At 40.5% G+C, this 27578-nt stretch overlaps 1 protein-coding gene across 4 annotated transcripts in view; it reads right to left on the reverse strand.

Annotated features, from left to right (window-relative positions):
* Window positions 1–135: 135 nt before the first annotated feature.
* LOC123591950 (cat eye syndrome critical region protein 2) overlaps window positions 136–27578 on the reverse strand; it is a 180395-nt gene continuing 152952 nt past the window's right edge. For 2 of the 4 annotated variants that reach the window (XM_045466646.1, XM_045466644.1), the window contains 10 exons: window positions 20487–20616; window positions 19944–19981; window positions 19764–19855; window positions 19422–19548; window positions 18291–18679; window positions 17541–17669; window positions 16505–17351; window positions 4248–5667; window positions 1975–2086; window positions 136–1226 (listed from right to left, as the gene is read on the reverse strand). In XM_045466646.1, the coding sequence (XP_045322602.1) occupies window positions 1221–1226; window positions 1975–2086; window positions 4248–5667; window positions 16505–17351; window positions 17541–17669; window positions 18291–18679; window positions 19422–19548; window positions 19764–19855; window positions 19944–19981; window positions 20487–20616 (3290 nt within the window). In that variant the 3' untranslated portion in view covers window positions 136–1220. The remainder of the gene's footprint in view (window positions 1227–1974; window positions 2087–4247; window positions 5668–16504; window positions 17352–17540; window positions 17670–18290; window positions 18680–19421; window positions 19549–19763; window positions 19856–19943; window positions 19982–20486; window positions 20617–27578) is intronic. The other 2 variants (XM_045466647.1, XM_045466645.1) reach the window with 2 other exon arrangements.

A 27578-nucleotide genomic window follows, 5' to 3' on the forward strand; every position in this document is an offset into this window, starting at 1 on the left:
ACTTGTTCCTGAAAGCTATTTTAAATCACCAGGACTTATCTTACTATGATTCACTTAAAATGAATAAAACCTATATATACCGAGATATTCCTAAATTCAACCTGTAAATCTATAGAATACATTTTTCCTATTCAAAACTGTGCAATTTCTTTATTGTACTAACATATACAAACCTGAGTAGTCACTTCCACAAAATGTGATTCGTGTCAGAAAGCTTTGTGTGATGCCTACCAGATCACAGTCCCAGCAGGTCTGTGACGAGGATGATTCATTTTGTATTTTAATAAGCAAAACACTCTAGTGATCCCAATTCCTGATATTGGTTTACAACTATCTGGTAGGGCTGGTGGCAAATCAGGAAGGGCACTGCTCTCTGAAATCCAGGATTTAGGCCACTGGATGAGAGGGAAGCCAGTCTTGTGGGCAGACGCTCCTGGTAGAATATGTGAGAGCACTCTGCCTTCCAATGGAGAAAGCCCACAACCAGGGTGTAGTGCAATGGTACCCTCTACGGCTGATCGGAAAGAAGGCCTTTAGCTAACAAAGGACTGCTAGCCACTGAGGAAATAGTGACATTTTACAAGAGTAAATTTACCCTACCCTCTTCTCCAGCTCCTGAAAGTATTCAGTGTGATATGATTGTAAACAAATGAGGATCACTCTAGTGCTGCGTGCCCACCATAGTTAGGACTTCCACTTCTTCCACACCCCCACCCACCCTTCCCACTTTATGTACAATACATTCACCACCAACAACAAAAATTATTTTTAAAAGGCAACATGAAAATTCTGTAAACTGGACCCAGCTCCAAACACATTAATACTACGAGTAGTCCCTTCCCCAAATATATACCTGAGTTTAGCTGCTCATGAAAGTTTACAAGCACCACTCCATTCATAAGTATGACCCCTCCCCCAAGTTTAGGATGATCTTCCCTGAAAAAAGAGTCTCAGGACTTAGAAAAGCTGTCACTAATTTCAGTTCATCTGTTTTTAACTATCAGCCATGCAAAGATCCCTGCCCAAGGACCGCTGCAAGCTGGTGTTAGTCTAGGACTCTGGGAATGGCTCCAGCTCTTGGATGGCACGAGTGATGCACTGTGAAGGGGTGTGGCGGGGGAACAGGAACAGAGATGGGCAGGGACCGTTCCCCTAAATTCTCCATGTTCCAGTCTTCATGCGCAGCTTTCTGTTTCCTTGGGGTTTATTTCCTCCTTGGACTAGCTCTGAGAGAAGCAAATAAAGACAACGTAAACAAAATTGACAGCTGTATTGTTTAAAAAAATTAAGTAAGCTGAAGAGCTGTACACATTCCTCTCCACCTGAAAAATGGCTTGGTTTTGGTTTCAGCCATCACAGTTTACTTCTGGAGGGTGGGATCTAAAATTCTGGACCTCCTGATCCAGACCCCAACCTCGTCACTCAGGAGCTGTGGGATTTCTTGCACATTAGGGGATGGAACTGATGTCGGTGAAGATAATTAATTCACGGCAGTCAAGAAAGAGATTAAATGAGATGCTGCATGCAGAAACCCTTAGCACGGTGCCTGGCAGAAAAGCAGCACTTGAAGGTAGCTACAGTTCTTTTAAAACTGGACTAACCAGTCTCTCTAAGATGAAATTGGTAGAATAAAAAAAAAACAAAGCTATCTTATCAAAATAAATGCTAGTGGCCAGTTAGGAAACATGAGGCTTAAACAACCCCAAATAGCTGGTTACCACAAGGACAGAAAAAAGGAACATACGGAGACAGCACAGGAGCTACTTCCGAGGTCATCTTCTCCTGGCTTTTCCCACCACTGAATCTACTTGGAGCACAGGGCCCGAGGGGCCCTTTTTACTTGGCTGCCAGTAGGACATGAAGCACTTCCCAGAACACCTTAAAAGATTTTTTCAGAATCACAACAAATTCACAATAAACTATTCCCTGCCACCTCGAAGAATAACAAAAATTCTAATTGCTGGTAATTTTTACCTGATCAAGAGGAAGTGTTGGGGGTTTATGTGGTGGCAGCTCTTCCTGTGACGTTGCTGGTGCTGGGGTCTTTGGGAACGAGGACTGTGACTGGACCGGATGCATTTGCATTCTGTAGCCACGAGAAAGCATAGTTAAGAATTAATGAAGACACATTAATTAAAAATGAAAAGAGACACTTTAATCACAAAAATCTGGCAGATACTGCCTTAATTATCTAGGTAATCAAACTTGAAATCAATACTGGGACAAAGTGCCATCGTGTGCCTCCAGATGAGATGCAATAAGAAGTATATGACACTGGGGTACCTAGGTGGCTCAGTCGGTTAAGCATCCCACCCTTGATCTCAGCTCAGATCTTGATCTCAGGGTTGAGTTCAAGCATGATGTTGGGCTCCATGCTGGGCGTGAAGCCAACTTAAAAAAAAAAGTAAGTACATGACACCACCTATGTAGTGTTCTTGACAAATGTTTAATTGGACTCCAAACATGAGGAAACAATGAGAAGAATCCAGAGATTGGGACAGTCTACATGAGAACTAGCCTGGAGTCTTTGAAAAACAAAAGAAAACAAAACAATGATAGCATAAATGTCTCAAACTAAGAGATTAAACAGACATAGCAACCAAACATATACATTAACCTTAAATGGATCCTGGATGGGAAAAAAAAATAAAACAAAGAAATGTAGCTTCAATGTTTCATTTTTTGAGAATGACAGAGCGTGAGCAGGGGAGGGGCAGAGAGAGAGAGAGAGAGAGAGAATCTGAAGCAGGCAGCAGGCTCTGAGCATCAGCACAGTGCCCGTTGTGGGGTTCGAACTCATGAACCTTGAGATCATGACCTGAGCTGAAGTAAGACACTTAACTAACTGAACCACTCAGGTGCCCCAAGAAATGTAGTTTTAAAAGATATTTTGAGGGGCGCCTGGGTGGCTCAGTCGGTTGAGCATCCGACTGCAGCTCAGGTCATGATCTCACGGTCTGTGGGTTTGAGCCCCGCATTGGGCTCTGTGCTGACAGCTCAGAGCCTGGAGCCTGTTTCGGATTCTGTGTCTCCTCCTCTCTCTGCCCCTCCCCTGCTCATGCTCTGTCTCACTCTCAATAATAAATAAACATTAAAAAAATTTTTTTAAAGATATTTTGAGGACAACTGGAGAAATTAAGTAAGAACTCTGTATTAAATACTATTAGTGTTATTTTCCTTCGGTGTGAAAATAGTTTGAGATTGTGCTCCAGGAAAATGTCGTTATTCTTAGCAGATGCATGCTGACATATTTAGGGAGAAAGGGTCAGGATGTCTGCAACTTACTTCCCAATGGTTTAAAAGAAAAGACAAAGAAAAGAAACATAATGTACTTAGTGAGGCATAAAACAAATAGGGCACAAAGTTAAATGGGGGAGAGGTTTTGGAGGTAAGGTCTTCTTAGGTTGGCACTGAAGAGAGGCACATTAGTTTTTAAGTTGGATGGTATTGGTTTTAAGATTAAGCTTCATAACTTCATTTTTTTTTTTTTAAGTTTAAGTATTTTGAGAGAGAGCGAGAAAACAAGTGGGGTAGAGGCAGAGAGAGAGAGAGAATCCTAAGCAGGCTCCACCCTTCCACCCTCAGTGAGGAGCCTGACTCCGGGCTCAACCGCATGAATTCTGAAATCATGACCTGACTGAAATCGAGTTGGATATTTAACCAACTGGGCCACCCAGGTGCCCCTAGGCTTTATAACTTTAATATAAACAACTTCATTTAACCACCTTTTATACATTATTAATTTGAAAATTTCATGGATCATAGGTCACCTCATCACTATTTGCAAGAACTCTTATGGGGACAGTATTTGACTTGTTTTAAGAAGAAATGACAGATAAGGGATAAAACCTGAGCATTACATGTGATCCCATAACCTCAGGATTTGAGAAAGACCCATTTTACCCTAGTCAGAGTATCTGAACTTAGCAGCATATTGACGCCTGTCTATAGCTCTCAACTGGAGCTATCAAGTTTCCAGGGTCAAAATCTGTCATTTAAATGCGAATTCACTTTCACGAGGGAAAAAAAGTGCCAAAGATAAAATCAGACTCTAAGGCTGATATACTTCCACTAAGTCTCCAATTATCAATGAGTCACATGTTTTTCTTGGACCTAGACTGCTAACATTTATCGTCATTCCTAAGGTCATTTTGCTCTTAAAAACTAACATCTATTTCTTTTTTCAGAGAAACAAAAAAACCCAAAAAACAAAAAAACAACCCCAAAACCACCTAATGTAACCTTACCCTGATGATCTGTACATTTCTTGGAAAGGTCCCCTTATTCCACTTCCAGTGCCAATCTGTTCCATCATTACAGCTTGAAAGTGACCCAGGCCATCTTCCTGGCAGCGATAGATGGGGCCCTCCTGAGAGAGGCCGTTGGGCTGGGCAGCCACTGGATGGTGAGGTGGGTGAGCAGCCACAGGGGAGGAGTAAGCTCTGGGCTGGAAATGACTGGCTGGCCGCTGAGGTGTATAAGGAGGCCCTGTCTGTAGCATCACACCATGGGGTTGGAAAGTAGATGAACCAAATCCCATCCCTGAACTCAGAGGTGGAGGAGTTCCATAAAGATATTCGTTGGCTGACAATGAGCTCTGTCGCTTGGTAGCTGCATTATGGTTGTCCAGGTCTAAAAATTCTTTGGGACTCTCTGGTCTCTCCATAGATTCATCCAGCTTTTCTTCCTCTGGAACAGGATTCTGCCCATCAGCTGAGACTACTTTAGCAGCCACTGCATCCATTTGGGTTGGGGAAGTTAAGGCAGCATTCAGTGTCTCACAGCCTTGCAGATTAGCCAAGGTGCTCTTATCTGAGAAGAGGGGCCTTGGTGGGGGAGGTGGATTAGGTGGGAGCCCACTTGGGCTTCCCGGGGGATGAAGATGTCTCTGCCAGTCAGAAAAGCCCTGTGGACACGGATAATAAGGAGTTCGCTGATAGTGATGGTAGGAAGGCTGAGGTGGTGACTGGTAGGAATACCTCATTCCTTGGTGGGGGCGATACCGGGGAAAGACTCCAGAATGAGGGTTGCTAGATTGAAAGCCCCTAGGGGGAAAATGCTGAGGATGGGATACTGAGGGTTTACTTCCCATCACAGGGCCCAAACCTTGCAGGCCTGGACTGATGTGGTAATGGGTAGCTGAATTTGGGTATTCCAGGCCGGGCATGTACAAGGGAGAAAACTGGCTTACAGTGCCTCCCATCAAACTGGGGTCTGTGTTGGGAGGTGTAGCTGGGTTCTGTCCTGCACATGGCATGGTTTCCTGTAGTGTTTTACCTCTGGGGCAGAGTGGCTTTTCTGAACCACTACCACCAAGGCCCTTCCCCTCTGATCCACAAGGGGATGCTTCAACAACTACTCCATTTTCAGGTAGAGCCCCTCTATCTGCCAGAGTGGAGAGGTCTCGCATACATCCTTGAGTGGCGGGGCTGGTATAGCCGCTCTCTGAGGGCCAGGTATTCTTGTTCTTTGTTGCTTTACAGTTGTCTCCAGAATCTGAGGAGTCGCTTTTGAGCTCTGGGCCCTCTGTTTCCCTTTCTTGTGGTGAGCTCTGCCTGGTACAGTCAGTCTGCAAGGGAGGTGTAGGGTGAGGTAGTTGTTTGAGGTACACGCCCTCTGAACCACCAATGTTTGGTGGTTTCTCCTCAAGCCCAGGCAAGGGATCTGCTGTAAGTGAAACACAGAACAAAATAGTAACTCAGTAGCTGAAATGATGACACTGATGGAGTTAGTAGTAAAAAGAACATGAAAGCTGTCAGATAAGGAGAGATAGGGTTGGGGTAGATGTGCGGCCATTGAAACTTCAGCTAGAAATTGAGTCCCTGGAAAGGATGATGATATTGAGGTCCTTGCAAACTCCCTCTTATAGACCAAGAGGTAAGACCTAGCACCTCTACAGCTACTCATAAAGTCTGCCAAAGAATGGAGATGTCCTTGTTTCCCTCTTCCTGTGTGGTCACAGATCACTAAGTGAGGGGGAGATAATTCATGGCTCATGGATTCCACAGAGATGCATGTCACATATGGAGATACAATAAGATACAATGAGAAGGACGAAGACATGATGGGTTTGTATCAAGAGGGCTGGATCCCTGACTTGTGCCCCTTCAGAACACAAGTTCCACAGCAGCAGGGACTTTCTTTTGTTCCCTACCACTCTTAGTACTTGCACAAAACAGGGACTCAATTGATATTTGCTGAATGAATGAAAATATCTTGTCTGGATGTCTTGAGAACAAGATGTCCTACAGGATAAAACTCGAAAGGCATCTTTAACACATTACAGAAATTTAAAATAAACCCAAATAAATTAATTTACTAGACTCAAATGCTTAATTAGAAATTCAGAATTCTTTACCTTGCTATTGTATCAAACCAAAAATATGGTCTTACTATTACAATCCTTTGAACAGGACAGAGTTGTTGCTCAGGTGGATCAAAATACAATTCTGGTAACAAATTTTAAAGACAAGATTAAGGATTCATAACAACTTTTAAAGACCGACTAAAATCTCGGTCAACTAATGAACTAATAATGCTGTCTTCAAAAATCAAAGGCAGGAGCTATACAATGAAAATTAAATCTACACTTATCATTATTTTATCAACATAACACATGGCAACTAACAAATAGGCTTATCTAGTTTCACCAGAGGGACTCTACTTCTAAAGCTTCTTCCAGACTCCATGTGAAATCAGTATTAGACAATTCTGTTAGAGCTGGTTTTCATAAAGCAGGCCCTATCTCAAAAGAAACACTTTTATTTATTTTTTTATTTTTGTTAATTCTTAAAATGTTTATTTTTGAGACAGAAAGAGCACAAGCAGGGAGGGGTAGAAAGAGAGGGAGACACAGAATCTGAAGCAGGCTCCAGGCTCCAAGCTGTCAGCACAGAGCTTGATGAGGGACTTAAGCTTATGAACTGTGAGATCACGACCTGAGCTAAAGTCAGATGCTCAAACTGACTGAACCACTGAGATGCTCCTCAAAAGAAACACTTTTAAAAAGTCTGACTTGGGGAAGATGGCAGAGTAGGAGGATTAGTATCAATAACCCAAAAAATGACTTTAAGGCTGAAAGAAAAGACTCTCCACAGCTATATGTAGAGCAGGGGCACATCAAAGAGGGTAGGAAGAACAAAGGTATTGATAGGAGTCAAATGGACTCTAGGACTGTCCACAGGAGGGAAGGATACAGCAGACACAGAGAGAGGAGAGAAGCAGTTCCCCAAGGCAGGCACCCCAGGCACAAGGAAATTACATGGGGAAGATGAATTCCCATAACATTTGGCTTTGAAAACCAAAGAGGCCCAACAATCTGGGACCGGGGGGGGGGGGGGGGGGGGGGGGTGGTGGGTAGAATGACTTAACACCTGAAACTAAAAATCAGTGGGTTTGGCTCTGGGAGAGACAGGAGGGCAGAGTCCCTGCCCTTAAAAGAGACAGCACAACAAACATAAACAGCCCCACTGAGATAAAGCTTAGAAGCAGCAGTTTGAAGACCTGGTGTATATATATGGTAAGGAGATTTATTTACTAATCTTGAGTGTATGCTAGAGGGTAGGGATTTTTGGGACACCTCTCCAAGAACAAAAGAGTTGAAAGGCAACATTGTCTCTCCCGCCCAAGGCTAGATAGATGGACACCTGTAGGAATCAGAGCAGTGCCAATACTTGTTACCTGGGTTGCTAACAAAGAGCCCAGCCCCAGCATTCTCCTGCAGAAACACTCCATCCAAGCCCAGGTGAACTTTTCCTGGGCAGCTGCAGTTCCTTCCTGCATCGGACTGGCTTGGAGCTTCCTGGAACTGTATGGGCCCTACCCCCATTGCCCTGTTGACCTGGCCCCTCCAATATGCCCTTGGCCAGAGCCCATCCAAAGTGATGGCACAAGCCTGGCAAGGTACAGGCAGCCCCAACAAGGCCAAACACTACTGCAAAGAGACTCCTCCTGCCCCAGAGAACGGGGAAGATAACTACACATACCAGTCTGACTATGGCCCTAGCAGTGGGCTGGGGGAAGACAGGTGTTCTGACTGAAGGCCAAGTCCACCACTGAAAGCTTCTCGGAGGACAATAGAAGGAAAGTGCCCAGCAGTTTGGTGCTACTGCATCTCTGGCAAATGCCTGGATTGATTCAGCTCAAGCCCAAGGCAGCCCCAGACCGGGCCACTGACAACACAGGGATCAAACCTTACCCAAGACAAAGAGAGCCATTGCACACAACTGGAATGAAGGCAAATGTGGCTCAGCTACACTACCAGGGTGCACACAACACACATAGGAGACACCCCTAAAGTGCTAGGTCGTGGTGAACAGGGGACACTGCACTGAAGGGCACTACAGGACCTCTTCTTCACAACGCCACTATTTTTAAGAGCAGGAGACACAGCTGACTTTCCTAACACAGAGTTAGACAAAACAAGGACGTAGAGGACTATGTCCCAAAGGAAAGAACCAAGACATAATCACAGCAAGAGAGCTAAATGAAACAGGTAAGTAATATGCTCAATAGAGAATTTAAAGTAATGGTCATAAAGATACTCAAATTAGAAAGGAGTGGAACTCTTCAGTGAAACTCTCAACAAACAGAAAACAAAACAAAACAAATCAGAGATGAAGAACTCAATAACTGAAATTAAAAATACACTAGAGGGAATAAACAGACTAGAGGAAGCAGAAGAAAAAATCAGTGACTGGGAGGACCAAGTAATGGAAAGCAATCAAGCTTCACAGGCAAAAAAAAAAAAAAAAAAAAAAAAAAAAAAAAAAAAAAAAGATTTAGGGAACTCAGTGACAACAAGTGTATGGATCTCAGAAGAGAGAGAAAAGGGGGCAGAAAATTTATTTGAAGAAATAATGGCTGAAAACTTCCTGAATCTGGGGAAGGAAGCAGAAATTTAGATCTAGGAAGCATAGTGAGTCCTCAACAAAATCAACCCAAGGAGGTTCACACGAAGACACACACAGGAATTAAAATGACAAAAATGTAGTAATAAAGAGCAAGTTAAAAAAAAAATTGTTTTTAAAATTTTTAACGTTTACTTATTATTGAGAGACAGAGCATGAGTATGGGAGGGGCAGGGAGATGGGCACAGAATCTGAAGCAGGCTCCAGGCTCTGAGCTGTCAGCACAGAGCCTGAAGCAGGGCTCGAACTCACAAATCGCGAGATCATGACCTGAACCGAAGTTGGATGCTTAAGCGACTGAGCCATCCAGGCACCCCCTCCCCAAAATTTTTAGCATTTATTCATTTTTGAGAGACAGAGACAGAGTGTGAGTGGGGGAGGGGCAGAAAGAAAGGGAGACACAGAATCTGAATCCGGCTCCAGGCTCTGAACTGTCAGCACAGAGCCCCCCCATGTGGGGCTTGAACTAATGGACTGTGAGATCATGACCTGAGCTAAAGTCAGAGGCTTAACTGACTGAGCCACCCAGGTGCCCCAAGAACAAATTTTAAAAGTAGCAAGAGAAAAGAAAACTGTTACATACAAGGGAAACCCTGTTTCAGCTCATTTTTCAGCAGAAATTTTGCAGGCCAGAGGGAGTGGTATAATGTATTCAAAGTTCTGAAAGAAAAAAAAACAGCAGCCAAGAATCTATTCAGCAAGGCTCTCATTCATAATAGGAGAGTTTCCCAGACAAAAAAAAAAAAAAAAAAAAAAAAAAAAATAAAGGAATTCATGACCACTACACCAGCCCTATGAGAAATGTTAAAGGGGACTGAGTGGAAAGGAAAGACCATAAGCAGGAGTTAAAAAGGTAGGAAGCACAAAAGCAGTAAAATTAAGTATATCTATAAAAATCAGTCAAGTGATTTACAAATAAAAGGATAGAAAGTATGATAGGATATACCTAAAACCTGGGAGTGGGATGGTGGGAGCCAAGAATAGGTTCAAACGTAAGTGATCATCAACTTACATATTATATGCAGAAGATGGCAAATGTATATGAATACACATACAAATATATATATACATATACATACATACATAATGGTAATCACAGATCAAAAACTGGCAACTAATATGCAAAAAATAAAGAGAAAGGAATCCAACTATTATCACTACAGAAAGCCACTAAGTCATGACAGAAGAGAGCAAGAGAAGGAACAGTGGAACAGGGATCTACAAAAACATTCATAAAACAAGTAACAAAATAGCAATATGTACATACCTACATATTACCTTGAATGTATTTTTTTTTTTAATTTTTTTTTTTCAACGTTTATTTTATTTTTGGGACAGAGAGAGACAGAGCATGAACGGGGGAGGGGCAGAGAGAGAGGGAGACACAGAATCAGAAACAGGCTCCAGGCTCTGAGCCATCAGCCCAGAGCCTGACGCGGGGCTCGAACTCACGGACCGCGAGATCGTGACCTGGCTGAAGTCGGACGCTTAACCGACTGCGCCACCCAGGCGCACCTATTACCTTGAATGTAAATGGGCTAAACATTCCAATCAAAAGACAGGGTGATGGAATGGATTAAAAAAACAAAAACAAAAACAAAACCCATCGATATGCAGCCTATAAGAGACTCATTTCAGACTGAAAAACACCCACAGATTGAAAGTGAAGGGAAGGAGAAGTCTTTATCATGCAAATGAATGCCAGAAGAAAGCCCAGGTAGCAATACTTGTATCAGACAAAACAGACTTTAAACAAAAACTATTAATAACAAGAGACAAAGGACACTACATAATCAGTAAGGGACAGATTCAACAAGAAACAGCAACTGTAAATATTTATGCACTTAACATGGCAGCACCCAAATACATAAAGCAACTAATAACAAACATAAGGAAGTAATCACTAGGAATAATCGTAGGAGACTTTATTATTTTTAACATAAACTTTTTAAAGTTTATTTATTTTGAGAAAGAAGGCATGAGGAGGGGAGGGGCAGAAAGATGGGAGAGAATCTGAAGCAGGTTCCATGCTGTCAGCGCACAGCCCCATTGGGGCTCGAACTCATGAACCGTGAGATCATGACCCGAGCTGAAATCAAGAGTCGGACGCTTAACCAACTGAGCCACCCAGGCACCCCTATTTTATTTTTAAAAGTTTATTTATTTAGGGGTACCTGGGTGGCTCAGTCAGTTAGGCAGCTGACTTTGGCTCAGGTCATGATCTCATGGCTCTTGAGTTTGAGCCCTGCGTCAGGCTCTGTGCTGACAGCTTGGAGCCTGGATTGGAGCCTGCTTCAGATTCTGTGTCTCCCTGTCTCCCTGTCCCTCCCCCGCTCACACTATGTCTTTCAAAAATAAACATTAAAAAAATTTATTTTGAGAGAGAGAGGGAGGGAGAGAAGTTAGGAGGGAGGGAAAGAGACAGAGTGTGCACATGTGAGAGCAGGGGAAGGGCAGAGCGGGAGAAAGAGGATCCAAAGCAGGCTGTGCACTGTCAGCACAGAGCTGGATGTGGGACTTGGAACTCACGAACTGTGAGATGACGACCTGAGCTGAAACAGAGTCAGGCGCTTAACTAAGTCACCCAAGTGCCCCAATAGTAGGAGACTTTAATACCACACTTACATGAACAGAAAGATCGAAACAGAAAATCAGCGAGGAAACAGTTGCTTTTTGAATGACATACTTGACCATATGGATCTACCAGATATATTCTAAAGAATTCCATCCTAAAAGGGCAGAATACACATTCTTTTCAAGTGCACATGGAACATTCTCCAGAACAGATCACATGACAGGCCACGAAACAAGTCTCAACAAATTTGAAAAGACTGAAGTTGTACCATGCAACTTTTCCGACCATAATGGCATGAAAGTAGAAATCAACCACAAGAAATCTGGAAAGAACACATGAAAGTTAAATAACATATTACTAAAGAATGAATGGGTTAATCAAGAAATCAAAGAGGCAATCAAAAAACACATGGAGACAAATGAAAATACTACAGTCCAAAATCTTTTGGATATAGCAAAAACTATTCCAAAGAGGGATGTTTAGGGGCACCTGGGTGACTTAGTCGGTTAAGCATACAACTTTGGCTCAGGTCATGATCTCACATTTTGTGAGATCGAGCCCAATACCAGGCCTCCACTATCAGCACAGAGCCCACTTCAGATCCTTGGTCTCCCTCTCTGGTCCTCTCCTGCTCATTTGCACATTTTCTCAAAAGTAAATAAACATTAAAAAAAAAAAAAAAAGAGGGATGTTTATAGCAATGTAGGTCCACCTCAAAAAGAAAAATGTCAAATAAACAACCTAGTCTCATACCTAAAGGAGCTAGAAAAAGAATAAAGCCCAAACCAGTAGAAGAAAATAATAAAGATTAAAGGAGAAACAAACAAAATAGAAACTAAAAAAACAATATAGTAGATGAAACCAGGAGCTGGTTCTTTGAAAAGATCAATGAAATTGACAAATCTTTAGCCAAACTCAAAGAGAGAGAGAGAGAGAGAGAGAGAGAGAGAGAGAGAGAAATAACAACCAACACCACAGAAATACAAAGGATTATAAGAGATTATGAAAAATTATATGCCAACAAATTGAACAACCAAGAAGAAATGGATAAATTACTAGAAACATAACCTAACAAAACCGAATCAGGAAGAAATGGAAAATTTGAACAGGCCATTTCCAGCAAATAGAGTCAATAATCAAAAAACTTCCAACAAACAAAAGTCCAGGACCAGACAGCTTTACAGGTGAATTCTACCAAACATTTAAAGACGAGTTAATACCTATTCTTCTCAAACTATTCTGGAAGATAGAAGACGAAGGATAGCTACCAAATTCATACTATAAGACCAACATTACCCTGATACCAACACCGGATAAAGATACTACCAAAAAAAAAAAAAAAACAAAACACAACAAAAACAAAACAAACAAACAAACAAAAACAAGAGACCTATAGGCCAGTATCTGTGATGAACGAAGACACAAAAATGTTCAACAAACCAAACACAACAATACACTAAAAAAAATCATTCACCATGATCAAGTGGGATTTATTCCTAGGATGCAAGGGCAAATTAATCAACATGATACATCACCTCAACAAGAGAAAGGATTAAAAATATATGATCATTTCAATAGATGCAGAAAAAACATTCGACAAAGTACAAAACCCATTCATGATAAAAAACCTTCAATAAAGTAGGTTTAGAGGGAACATACCTCAATATAATAAAGGCCACATATTAAAAACTCATAGCTAACATCACACTCAATGCTGAAAAATTGAGAGCTTTTTCCTAAGATAAGGAAGAAGAAAAGAATGCCCACTTTCAGCAGTACCTTTATTCAACAGAGTACTGGAAGTTCTAGCCACAGCAATCAGACAACAAAAAGAAATAAAAGGCATCCAAACTGGTATGGAAAATGGAAAACTTTTATTACTTCCAGATGACATGATACTACATATAGAAAACACTAAAGACTTCACCAAAAACTACTACAACCATAAATGACTTCAATAAAGTCACAAGATACAAAAATCAATATACATAAATCTGTTCAATTTCTATACACTAGTAGTAGAAAGAGAAAATAAGAAAAAAACTCCCATTTACAATTTTACCAAAAGTAATAAAATACCTAGGAAGAAACTTTAACCAAGGAGGTGAAAGGCCTAAACTCTGAAAACTATAAAACATTGATGAAAGAAACTGAAGATGACACAAATGGAAAGACATTCCATGCCAACGGATTAGAAGAACAGATATTGTTAAAATGTCCATGCCACCCAAAGCAATCTACACATTTAATGCAATCCCTATCAAAACACTAACAGCATTTTTCACAGAACTAGAAAAAATAATCCTAACATTTGTATGGGACCACAAAAGACCCCAAATAGCCAAAGTGATTTTGAAAAAGAAAAACAAAGCTGGAGGTGTCCCAATCCCAGGTATCAAGCTATACTACAAAGTTGTAATAATCAAAACAGAATGGTACTGGCACAAAAAAAGTCATATAGATCAAAAACAAAACAGAGAGCCCAGAAATAAACCCACAATTATATGGCCAATTAATCTTTGACAAAGGAGGCAAGAATACACAATGGGAAAAAGTCTCGTCAACAAGTGGTGTTGGGAAAACTGGACAACCACATGCAAAAGGATGAAAGTGGACCAATTTTCTCACACCTTACACAAAAACCAACTCAAAATGGATTAAAGACCTAAATGTGAGACCGAAATCAAAACCCTGGAAGAGAGCACAAACAGTAATTTCTCTGACATTGGCCATAGCAACATTTTAAAAATAAGTCTCCTGAGGCAAGGGAAATGAAAGCAAAAATTAAGTATTGGGACTACATCAAAATAAAAAGCTTCTGCAGAGCAAAGGAAACAGTCAATAAAACTAAAAGACAACCTACGGAATGGGAGAAGATATTTGCAAATGACATGTCTGATAAAGAGTGAGTAGCCAAGTATATTAAGAACTTATATAACTCAGCGCCCAAAAAAATAAATAATCCGATTAAAAAATGGGCAGATGAAATGAACAGACAATTCTCCAAAGAAGACGTTCAGATCACTAACAGACACATGAACAGATGCTCAACATCACTTATTATCATGGAAATAGAAATCAAAACAGAATGAGATATCACCTCATTTCTGTCAGAATAGCTAAAATAAGAAAAACAAGAAACAACAAATGTTGGTGAAGATGTGGAGAAAAAAGAACCCTCTTGCACTATTGGTGGGAAAGCAAACTGGTACAGCCAACTGTGCAAAACAGTAGGAGGTTCCTCAAAAAATTAAAAATAGAATTACCACATGATCCATTAATTCCACTACTGGGTATTTACCCAAAGAATATGAAACGCTAATTTGAAAAGGTGTATGCACACCTGTGTTTATTGCAGCATTATTTATAATAGCCAAGATATGGAAGCAACCCAAGTGACCATCAAGAGATGAATGGATAGGGGTGCCTGGGTGGCTCAGTTGGTTAAGTGCCGACTTCGACTCAGGTCATGATCTCACAGCTTGTGAGTTCGAGCCCCACGTCAGGCTCTGTGCTGATGGCTCAGAGCCCGGATTCTGTGCCTCCCTCTCTCTCTGCCTTAACCCACTCGCATTCTGTCTCTGTCTCTCTTCAAAAATAAATAAACATTAAAAAAAAAAAATGAATGGATAAAGAAGTGGTACGTATGTACAATGGAGTATTACTCAGCCATCAAAAACAACAAAACATTGCCATATGCAATAACATGAAGGAATCTACAGGGTATTAATGCTAAGTGAAATATAAAAAAACAAAGAAAAGAGAAACAAACTGAAAAACAAGAGAGACAAACTGAAAAACTATAGAGAACAAACTAATGGTTACCAGAGGGTAGGTGAGTGTGGGGACAGGTGAAACAGGCAAAGGAGACAAAGAGTACACTTATCATGAGCACTGTGTAATGTATAGAGCTGTTGAATCACTATATTGTATACCTGAAACGAATATAACACTATATGTTAACTACAGTGGAAGTTAAAAAAAAAAAAAAGTTTCAGTAGATATCCTAGTAACTAAATACATTAATTAAAACAAAAAGTAATTGCGTTCTAGGCCTACCATCAATCTTATGTGGAATTTTCACATTTGATAAAAGTCTAGGTGTCTATTCTCCAGTCATGCATTAAGAAAATTATATACAATACGTGGTTGACCTCTATCCCAGAAAAAAGCACTAATTACACAAATTACTCTTTTAATTTTTCTTCTCAATTTTCAGGTTTACTCTCTTAAATGACATTTCTAAGACATTTCTTCAGGATTTGCTAGGTCTCACTTTTTTTCATTCTTAGTAGCTATAGCTATGTGTCCAAGGAATAGAAGGATGGAAATAATTAGGCTTCAAGTAAAGTACTAAAAAGTTATTTCATAATGATAAATTTTAAGACAGCCATTAATAATAATATTTTTTTAAAGTTTAATTATTCTGAGAGAGAGAGAGAGAGAGAGAGAGAGAGGGAAAGGGAGAGAGAATCCCAAGCAGACCCTGCGTTAGAAGCGTGGAGCTCGACCTCACAAACCTTTCAGATCATGACTGAGCTGAAGTCAAGAGTCAGAGGCTTAACAGATTGAGCCACCCAGGCACACCAAGACAGCCATTTTTAAAGGCAGTTTGATGGTGCCATGGTTGAAAGCATGGGTGCTGGACTGAGTAGGTCTGGGTTCAAATGTCAGCTCCACCACTTACTAGTGAGATGAGGGCAACCAATCTAAACCTTTGTGCCTCAGATTTTCCACCTGTACAAACAAGGATCATTAAATAGTAGCTAGCTCAAATGTTTGTTTTGAGAATTGAATTACTATACGTACAAGTCTCAAAAAGACTGCACATTATGGTAAGGACTACATTTGTATAATGATCATTACCACTAGAAATCCTTTCAGATCTTTGGCCCAATCCTGAGTGAGTGGTTCAAGAAAAAGAGGCTGTAAATGAGTTTGACAGTCTTCATAAAAAAGATTCCTTATGAATTAATAGCTTAAATGTCAGAAGTCAGACAAAAGTGATGGTGTAAATTACCTCGGTCATTTTCAGGCTCTTGTGTTTCACTGTTATCTTGTGTCCTCCCAGGATTCCCCAAGGTAGGCTTGGGGGCTGACACACTTACTGATGCCGAGTGAGCTACCTGTGGAAAAGGGCCAGGTAAATGGGGCGGTGTAGGCTGTCGGGGGTGGTAAGGCACACCTGGTGGGCAAACTCGGGAAGAAAGCTGCTGCATGGCAATCATCTCTGGGCTGTCCATCATGGAGTCCCCTCCTTGCACCCCCCGCAGAGCCTGGGAGGGTGCTCCAAATAAAGAACTTGGCGTTGGGGCTGGAGGTGGCTGTAACCGAAGTCCACCAGATTTACAGGGTGGTCGCATATACCCTGAAGAAGCAACTCCATGAGGTAGAAAGCTTGATTGTTCAGTCCACTGGTTTGGGGGGAGAGGAGGTCTCATCACTCGGGAATCCATCATATGACCAAGAGTGCGAGGTTGGTGAGAGGGTCCTGGCCCCATGGGGGGCTTCTCATCTGTGCCCAAGGGTCCTGGGTTTGTAGCACCATGGTTCCCATTCCAGACAGCAGAGTGTACTCGATTCAGGTACTTGTATGATCGGTACATGTGGCTGGGAGGAATTTCTGAGCTTTCAGGAAAGTCTAGGGGTCGGGCTGGAGCCCCACCATGCCTGGGAGGAATAAATCCTGACTGGAATTGAGTTGGGGGATAAATATTTCCATCCTGACTGGGGCCACCCATCTGCCTAAGCTGCAAGGATCCAGGATGTGATCCCATGTTAGTAAGGTGTGTCAGTCCCCCACACACTTGCTTCTCTTCTGGTGTGCCTAGCCTGGGTCCTCGGTGGTTGTTAATTCCAACTGGAGGCTGGCAACAAGAAAAGAGAAGAAAGCAATGTTCAACAGATGCAGAGAATAAGTAATGTGCTTAATCTATAATAACAGACCCTACAGAATAGGAGATAATGAATTAAATTTAACCTGGGAAGAGACTAGATTTCTGAAATTTATCGTGAAATCCTTTGCATCTGCATATTCTGAGTATCAGGTTGCTTACCTGCATGGCAAAAGGCTGATGCTGCTGTACAGGCTCTCCAGGGTGTGGTTCTGGGACTCTAGAGGAGACATATAAATTGGCAGGATCTGATCCTCGAAGAGGGCCAAATGTTCCTGGTACTGCTGGCCTCTGGAGGGTGTTGAGTAAAGGCAAGTTGGGGAGAGGTTTAAAAAAAAAAAAAAAAAAAAGCACAGAAGACATTAAGTAGAAAACAAGGACGTTCCTACATATGGATGTACTGCTAAAATAACACAAAGACCTTGAACAACTCAGCACAGGGCCAAGAAAGGGAAGAACGTCAGCACATGGGCTCACCCAGATCAGGGCTAGTTCCTGGGCCGAAAGCAATCTCTCTCTATAGGACAGACTGCTGTTTCTTAATCTTTTTTTCATAACTGCTTCCTTCCCCAAGAGCCTCTTAAGCCAATTTTCCCCCAACTGCCCTGCAACATATAATTTTAATGCTACAGATATGCTGTGTATTTTAAGTACTGTATGTATTTCTGCGCTTCGTACACAAAGAGTTTTTTTAAAATCCCAATTTTGGCCCATACCGAAAGTATGTCAGATTAAGAGAAAGGAGATTTAAAATAAGAGGAAAAATGAAGAAAGAATGGACAGATGAGAGGCAAAGAAATCATCCACATACAGAAAAATTATTTTGGAAGAGGAACCGATTAAAAAGGCTTCACCTCTCTTTGAATTCACCAACTAGGAGCAATCACAACAGAATTTTAAGCTATTCCTTACCATCTGGTTTAAAAGGGGTGCCTGGTTGGGCATCCCCCCATAATGTAGGGGACGAGAAAAGCCTCGGCCGTTTGAGGTGCTCCCCTCCCGAGGGAGCTGTGTGGAACTACTGCTAGGATTATCTCCAGAAGAGGGAGCTCGGCGTGCAGGTGGCAAGGACTTTCCTCCATTCTCCACTGGTTGCTGTTTCTTGCTGGGCCCTTCGGAGTCCCTGGAGCGGGTCCAAACGTGGCTTCCGCCGCTTCTCCCAGCCCGGCTCCGTCTCTTCTCTCGCTTTTCATCCTCTCTGATCCAAAATTCTTCATCTGTGTCTCCATCTTCACCAGGAAAATGCTTCATCATTGCCCGATGGAAACACCTCTCTAAATTATCAGACATCTTGGTATATTCTGTGGGAAGATACAAGGATTGACTTCCAGATACAGCTTTTACAGGACATAAAAAAAAATCTCCTACCAATAGACAATAAAAGATGCTATTTGGGTAAACTCTTGAGCTTAATCTGGCTTGAGTGCATATTATGTTGTACAGCTATGGACACAAGAAGAAGGTACTGTTTTTGTCCTAAGAGGCTCTAGGCTGTATGGCTGGAAGATGACTCTAGGACTATTACCTTAAATGAGTACAAATAAAGGCTAAAATGCAGAATTATTAAATACAGTGACTGTATTTAGTTAGAAGCTGCTTAGTTTTTAAACTAAAGCATTTAAGCTACTAGAGCCTTTTATATTATTTATTATTGGAGATATACTCTATGGACTTCTCAAGATGACTTAAAAATCTAGGGTCAGTCTTGTCAGTGGTTAACTTGCTGAATGAAGGAAGCGCAGTACAAACTAAGCCCAGCCTGGTCTTGAAGATAATGAAAACTAACCTGAACCCAGTTAGCCACCAGATATACTCTCTTGTCACACAGGATAGGAGTGGTTCTGGCACATATTGTGTAAGTGGTTAGAATGGCCAATCCTATGGCTTTTAATGTGCATTGTGTTCATAGCCCCAAAGAAAGGTCTGATTCACTTCTGAAAGAGAAGCACTTCTATTTTTGTGTATTTCTATAAAAGAAGGCATTTTATTCTTGGTTGAAATGGTATAATAAGTGTATCCATAGCCAACTCCTTCCCCACTTACCACTACTTTCCCCATTGTATTTTCGACAATTCCTGAACATAGTCTTCATGTCATTTACAAATTCCTCCTTGGTACAGTATAAACCTCCATTCAGTTTCTTCTCCATGCTTGAGATATCCATGGGGACCTAAAATAGGACACATTAAATTATAACATGCTGGAGAAAAACCATCTTGTAGTCCCTGTGAGGCAAAGGAATCATGCTATTATGAGATGCTCAGGAGCATGGCATATATCCAGCAACTCTGATTCTCAAGAACAACAGGTGAACTTAAAAACAGTGACAAAAATCAAGAAAGAAACACACACCATAGAAGGTATAACTGTAAAGGCAGCCTCTACCTTAATAATCTGGTAATAGTTTGGGGCATACGATTCATCCACAGGTTCTAAAAAGGGCCAAGAATCCTTGTGAGCCTTTACCACATCGAGAACTGAAAGCCAAAGAAGAGAGCTGCATTAACTCAGTCACACAAGAGTATTTCTATCAGATATAGTTAATAGTTGAGAATGGAAACTGACCTTTATACATGGCAGTGAAATCATCATCCAACTCAAAGCTGTGAATCACAAAATAAGAAATAGTAACTTTGACAACCTTCTCTCCTTAGCTCTCTTACTTTAATCACAGACAGGCAGCTGATTGTACCAAGGTTTGGAAGAGTTCCAATAAACTGTTTTTAAGGTAAGTTTGTGACACTGATAATCTCCAGAAAAGAATTGTGAAGATGATGGTTAGTAAACCTAAGCAAAAAACGGAGTATCATTTTCCTCATCCATAAAATGCTGGGGTTGACTCAGATGATCCATAACTTATGATTCTATAATGTTAGTTATTTCATAACACATTATTTCTTGGGCTATATTTTCCCTTAATGAATATTTTTATAATCTAAATAACAGTAATACAGAAAGGCATACAGAAGAATGAGAAGCTTATGAACACTGAATATTACCTACCACACAGGGTTGTTGTAAGAATTAAATGAGCAAAATGCTTAGCACAATTCCTGAGTGCTTCCTAAATGTTACTGTTTGCTACTGTTAGTATCATTAAATACTCACAGGTCTTTAGTCTTTTTTTCTTCTCTCATGGGGGAGTTAGGGTCCAGATGGGAAAGTTCTGGGGGGAGCTCCTTCCCTTGGGCCAGCAGCCACGCCCTTTCTTCCCTGAGCTTTCTCCTCTTTGCTCGATCTACAATGAACACAGTGCATTACGGTACAAGTGAGGTAAGTGCTTTTTAGAGGATTAGATTATATGTTAAGCATTTTGAGAAGAAACAAAGATCACCAAAACAGTATCATAAAATTATTTTTGCTTCTTCTGCCATCCTCTTTTGATAATTAGGATGATTCTATAGAAGGAATGCTTTATGAAAAATATAATCTGTGGAACTCATTTCCTTTATGCATAGTGAAATCAATGGTTGGGGGGGAGGGATGAGGGTGGTATGGCAGGCACTGGGATGGAGAGGGAGGAAAGAGCAAGGCTGAAGAAAAAACAGAATTAAAAGAAAAAGAAAAAAAAAAAGATTGAATGAAGATGATCCTTCTTTCAATACCTGAGGACTTTCCTAGTTCTCTCAGAAAAGCAACATACCCTTTTAAGGACCAGATTCTCAATCCAAAACATATATAAGATTTTATATGCACATGTAAGCACTCAAGGTTTTGCATTTGCAAAAATATCCTTGCACCCCAATTGTCTTTGCTCTTCAATCCACCCCCACCACTGGCAGCTGGACCCTACCAAGCCAGGGTAGTAATAAATTTGGCTGGGAAAAAGAGAAAGATGCCAGCTGGAATGGGCAAAGATCTGGAAGGCATGGATGATTTTTTTTCTGGCTCACAGCCACAGCCATGAGAAACACACTTGGCATTCCACTATTAGTCTGATGGGACACTCACTGCCAGCAGGGAACCGGAAGGTCAGGAGTAAAGAAAAGAGCCAGGAAGATAAAGAACACTGTCAGACAGAAAGACACAAAAATGGAAGGGAGAAGCCAGGACAGACCTTCTATTTTCTTACCTGAGAGACAGACTCCACATCTGCCCACTGCTATGAGTATGACATGACCCTGCTAATTTTGTTTTTGTTCTTACATTATCCCTTATAAACTTAAATCTTTATCTGCTTTAATTAGTGAAAGGCACTTGGCTATCAATGACTTGTAATATTACTTTTTAAAAAACGATTTCAAGATTAAAGAACAATGTAACCAAGTTAATGAATATCCATGAACCTAACAAACTGGCAGATTTTAAGATTTTTGCTTTATTAACTTTAATACAGTACTCCACAGCTTAATAATCCACTTTCCAGTTGGTTGCAATGTCTGCATCTTGTAAATGGTATTATAATGACAATTCTTTTGACATATCTTCTCACGCATGCATGTGAGATTTTTAGGGTCCACAACTAGCAGCGGAACTTCCAGATAGTGAACTTCATCAGGCTTGCTCAAGGTGATTTCCAAAGGGGTACAGCTATTCTCTCAACAGCAATTTGAGTGAACTCACACTCAGTTGGTAGGATAAAAGGCGCATTTTTGCCAAACTACTGAGTACTGATAAGGAATTTTGATGTTTTCATCTGCATTTTCCTGACTGGAGTGATTACTTTGCCCTATTTTCTTTGGGTTGCTACGTTTCTGATTTAGATAAATGCTTTTAATAATCTGGATAATAAGACTTTGTTGTTGATTATGTGTTAAAATTATCTTCTTCCAGGGTGCCTGGGTGGCTCAGTCAGTTAGGCATCTGACGTCGGCTTAGGACATGATCTCACGGTTCAGGAGTCCCAGACCCGCATCAGGTGAGCCCAGCTTCTCTCTTCCCCTCTCTGCCCCTTACTCACTTGCACCCTCTCTCTCTCTCTCTCAAAAAAAAAAAAAAAAAAAAAAAAAATCTTCCACTTTGACTCATCTTTTCACTTTGTTTATGTTTGTGTCATATGTAAGTTTTGAACAATTTGAGTAGCCGAACATCAATCTCGCTCCCTTTATAGCTTGTGTTTTTTGTACTTATAACATTCTTTTTTATTCTGACATCTTGAAGACATTCATCTATACTGTCTTCAATTTGGTTTGGGCCTTTAGTTCATCTGGAACACAAATGGGAAGCAGACATAAATTTTCTTCCTCTGATTAGTAAGCAATTGTACTGGTTATGTGGTACTGGAGAACCCACATTCCTTCCCAAGGCCTGTTTCTATGTAGTTTACTGGGTTCATCTCTATCTCTATGCCAATATCATTCTCTTTTTTTATGTTTTTATTTATTTTTGAGAGAGAGAGAAACAGCAGGGGAGGGGCAGAGAGAATGGGGGACAGAGGATCCAAAGCAGGCTCTGTGCTGACAGCAGCGAGCCCAGTGCAGGACAAGAACTCACAAAACTGTGAGATCTTGACCTGTAGCTTAACTGACTGAGCCACCCAGGCACCCCAATACCATTCTTTTATTCACTGTTATTTTTATTTTGTTATCTGTAAAATAAGTGTCCCCACCATACTGTTTTTGGAAATTATTATCTTGGCTATTCTTAGCCCTTTGCTCTTCTGTATGAACTTTAGGAACGTAAAAGGATTTATTTAATATCAAACATTGAGTCAAGGTCAAACTTTCTCTCTAGTGCAATAATTTTTTTTTTTTTTAAACATTTATTTATTTTTGGGACAGAGAGAGACAGAGCATGAACGGGGGAGGGGCAGAGAGAGAGGGAGACACAGAATCGGAAACAGGCTCCAGGCTCCGAGCCATCAGCCCAGAGCCTGACGCGGGGCTCGAACTCACGGACCGCGAAATCGTGACCTGGCTGAAGTCGGACGCTTAACTGACTGCGCCACCCAGGCGCCCCAAGTGCAATAATTTTTTTAAGTTGGTTTGTTCAAATCAAAACTAAAAAGGTCTATATACTGCATTTGTCTGTGTCTAAATTTAGCTGAATTTGTAATAGTGTTCCCTCCAATTTGTTGGAAAAATTGGGTCATTTTGTCTTTGTGTAATTTCCTGCATTCTGGATTTAGCTGATGGCATCCTCACTGTGGTGTTAATGTGTTCCCATACCTCTTGGATTTCTGTAAATTGAATTATATCTAGAGGCTTTGATCAGACAAACATGTTTGATTTTTTGGGCAATATTATTTCATAGATGGTGTTGTATATATCTTTTTTCATTACATCAGCAGATATAATATCTACTTATCCGTCTTTTGTGATTTTGTATTATATCAGCGTTAACTTCATCTTTCCATTACTAAGTTCCTCATAAGTCTTTCAATTGATGATTAACTAGAGTTCCAAAATAGAATTAAGCTGCAGACAAAATTATTTGTATGATCATTTTCTCAGTAATTTCAAGGTATATACCTAGTAAAAATGCATAGGAGAGAAGTCAGTTCATTAAATACGATGGATGTATTAGGGCAGGGGTTTGCAAATGGCAAACTACAGAATGTAGGACGGTTAGCTGATTGTTTTCATAAAGAAGGAAGGAAGGAAGGAAGGAAGGAAGGAAGGAAAGAAGGAAGGAAAGAAAGAAAAAGAAAGAAAAAGAAAAGAAAAGAAAAAGAAAGGAAAAGAGGGAAAGAATGAAAGATTAATGGGAACACAGCCCTGTATTATCTCTAAGCTTAAAATATTTACTATCTGACCGTTTATAGAAAGTTAGCTGATTTCAGGGGTGCCTGGATGGCTCAGTCAGTGGAGCATATGACTCTGGATCTCTGGGTTGTGAGTTCAAGTTCCACACTGGGCATGGAGCCTACTTAAAATAATAAATAAAAAAAATAAATAAAAAGCTTTATATTTTAAAACTTTAAAAAAAGTTAGCTGATCTCTACTTTAGGGTTTAATAGTCTCTTGGAAGCCTCGGTTGAGAAAAGCTCTGCCCAGGTCCATTTTTTTTATTATTTGTTATTCTATTATAATTGCCATTATTTATTGACCAAATTATTTTCCTCACCAATTATTTGCATATTCTCAAATATAGTCTGTCAGACTTTCTATTTTACTAGGTCTGAAAATAACAAGTTGTCCCATTAAACTCCTAAGGTAATCATTGATTTTTATAAAATATCATTATGAGGGCACCTAGGTAAGTCAGTTGGTTAAGCATCTGACCCCTGATATCAGCTCAGGTCAATGATCTCACAGTTGTTTTCTTTCTTTCTTTTTAAGTTCTTGCCACCAGTGTTATCATTCTTTTTCTTTTTTTTTAATGTTTATTTATTTTGAGAGAGAGAGAGAGAGAGAGAGCGCGCGAGCATGAGCTGGGGAGGGGCAGGGAGAGGGAGACACAGAATCTGAAGCAGACTCCAGGCTCTGAGCTGTCAGCGCAGAGCCTGATATGGGGCTCAAACCTACAAACTGGGAGATCATGACCTGAGCCAAAGTTGGATGCTTAACCGACTGAGCCCTACAGATGCCCTATGCATCTGGCTCCAAGCTGACAGCATGAAGGTTGCTTGGGATTCTCTCTTTCTCTCTCTATCTTGCCCTTACCCACTCCATGGGTGCATACTCTCTCAAAAATAAACTAGATTTTAAACTTATTTCATGTTTTTTGTTCATTTTCTTTTTTTAGTGCTCAAAAATATCCAATGATCGGGTGCCTGGGTGGCTCAGTCAGTTCAGATCTGAGTTCAGCTCAGGTCATGGTCTCATGGTTCATGAGTTTGAGCCCCGCATCGGGCTCTGTGCTGACAGCTCAGAGCCTGGAGCCTGCTTTGGATTCTGTGTCTCCCTCTTTTCTCTGCCCCTCCCCCACTCGCACTCTGTCTCGCTCTCAAAAATAAATAAAACAAACAAACAAACAAACAAAAATCCAATGTTGGCCAGTGAGAATATATCTTTTGATAGAACTTTCAGGAGTCTTTGATGCTTCCTTGCTTTCTCTTATAAAATAATCTAGGCTCACACCTTATATTTTTTCTGCCCTAGTACTGAAATCAGTCATTTCTCCAAAGAATCTTGGTTCCTTCTGGAAGGAAATGATATTTAGAGGCCACTATCTGTGTAGTAAAAATTCCCATTGTTATTAAGTCATGTTTACAAATTATTCATATTAACACTTAAAATGAATCCAACTACTTGGCTTTATTCTTATTAGTTATGATAGTTTCTTGACATTTTATTGGAGTTTCAAATCATACATTCCTTAAACTATACATTTAATATGTATACAGTTCTATAATATAAATACACAAATATTCTTCCTTTGTAGAGAACACCCTGTGAAACAATACAATACAGAATAAAAGCAATGATAGAAAAAATCTTTTCTTCTTGACTTTAAGAAGGAATACCTCTAATGTTTCCCATTAAAGTGGACATTGGTTAAGGAAGTTCCCTTCTATTGTAAGTCTATGGAGATTGCCATAATCTAGAATTCAGATTTCTAGCTTCCAGAACTATGAGAAAATTAAATTTCTGTTTTAAACTATCTAGTTATGGAGGCTTGGAAAATTAATATAAAATTCAACCCATTTTCTCCTGAATCTTATTATTACTCCTGAGAAGTCTATCACTGTTACAGAACATCCTTTAAGGTAATTTATCTTTTCCAAACTGATTACTATAAAAACATTTTCTTAACCTTTATTTTTTGAGAGACTGAGTGTGAGTGGGGGAGGGGCAGAGAAAGAGAGAGTCACAGATTCTGAAGCAGGCTCCAGGCTCTGAGCAGTCAGCACAGAGCCTGACATGGGGCTCAAACTCAAAACCACGAGATCATGACCTGAGCCGAAGTTGGATGCTCAACTGGCTGAGCCACCCAGGTGCCCCTCCAAACTGATTACTTCAAGTATCTGTGGGTCATAGGTTCTATAGTTCATTACCATGGGTCTACATGTAATTTATATCCAGTTTACATTTCTTCTTCTTTTAACTTTGAGGATTTGTGTTTTTGATCAAATCAAGAAAATTCTCAACCATTCTAAATATTTTCTCTGCCCCATTCTCTTGATTCTTTCATTTTAGAACTTATAGTAGGCACACACTGGATTTTTCATGTTAGATAACACCTAAGTTATTAAGCTATCAATATCAAGCTTGTAAGCTCTAAATCCATTATTTTTCCATTCTTTGCTAGTTTTATATTTTGCCAAAAGGGAGTGCCAGAGGAAGAATGATAGGATGAGGGGAAGGGTTTTCTTTCTTCCTGTTTGTTATCGCTGTTCAACACCATGCTAGGAATGGTCCTTCATCTGGGACCAGATGAACCAACCCAGTTGGTTTTGATAAGCGGGTTCTTTTTGGTAGTCCCAGAACCAGGCTTGCTGCTTGCCTGTTCCAACTGGGCAGAGCCCCTCAACTTCTAGGTTGTGATAACCTAACTTCTTCTCTTTGCTCTTCTTTGTGCTATCTCACAAGTCTCTTTTAACTCTTTTATTTTTCTAACTTCCATTTAACCAAAGACCCATTTGAAATTCTTTGTGTTGAGGTGGTTCAGTCAATTAGCATCTGACTCTTGATTTTGGCTCAGGTCATGATCTCGTGGTTTGTGAGTCTGAGCCCCATGTTGGGCTCTACGCTTACAGCGCAGAGCCTGCTTAGGATTCTCTCTCGCGCGCGCGCTCTCTCTGTCTCTCTCTCTGCCCCTCCCCTCATGTATGTGCACGAGCTCTCTCTCTCTTTTTTACATAAAAAAAAAAAGTAAAATTCTTTGTGTTGAAATATCTAGCATAAGTTTTGTTTTCATGACTGGACACTGAAAGATTAACAAGTAACTTTTTATCTTAGTGCTGCATTCCATGTAATATCCCAGACATACCTTCTAGTTGACTGATTCTCTTTTCACACATACACAAAGCTGTTTAATATTCCAATAACCTATACCTTACATTTCTAGGAGTTCAATTTTTTCCTTGAATCTGCCTGTCATTTTCAACAAGGTTACTTTTTCCTTATGTTTCCAATATCTTCTTTTTTAAATATCTGATAGTACTGAATCTATTTCTTTTTTGTCTGCTGTAACTACCAACAACTACTGCTCACAGTGGTGCTTCCTTATTTGCTTTGAAATTCTTATCACCTCTTCATCCTTGTCAGGAATTTACTGATGGTTGTCATTTCTGGGGTAGGGGTAGAGCTTCCCTAGACAGACCACTCCATACCCACAACTTATCCTGTTTTTAGTTACCATAAAAACAGTGCCTGA

The sequence above is a fragment of the Leopardus geoffroyi genome, chromosome B4 (genome assembly GCF_018350155.1).
Source record: "Leopardus geoffroyi isolate Oge1 chromosome B4, O.geoffroyi_Oge1_pat1.0, whole genome shotgun sequence".
Taxonomy (NCBI): Eukaryota; Metazoa; Chordata; class Mammalia; order Carnivora; family Felidae; genus Leopardus; species Leopardus geoffroyi.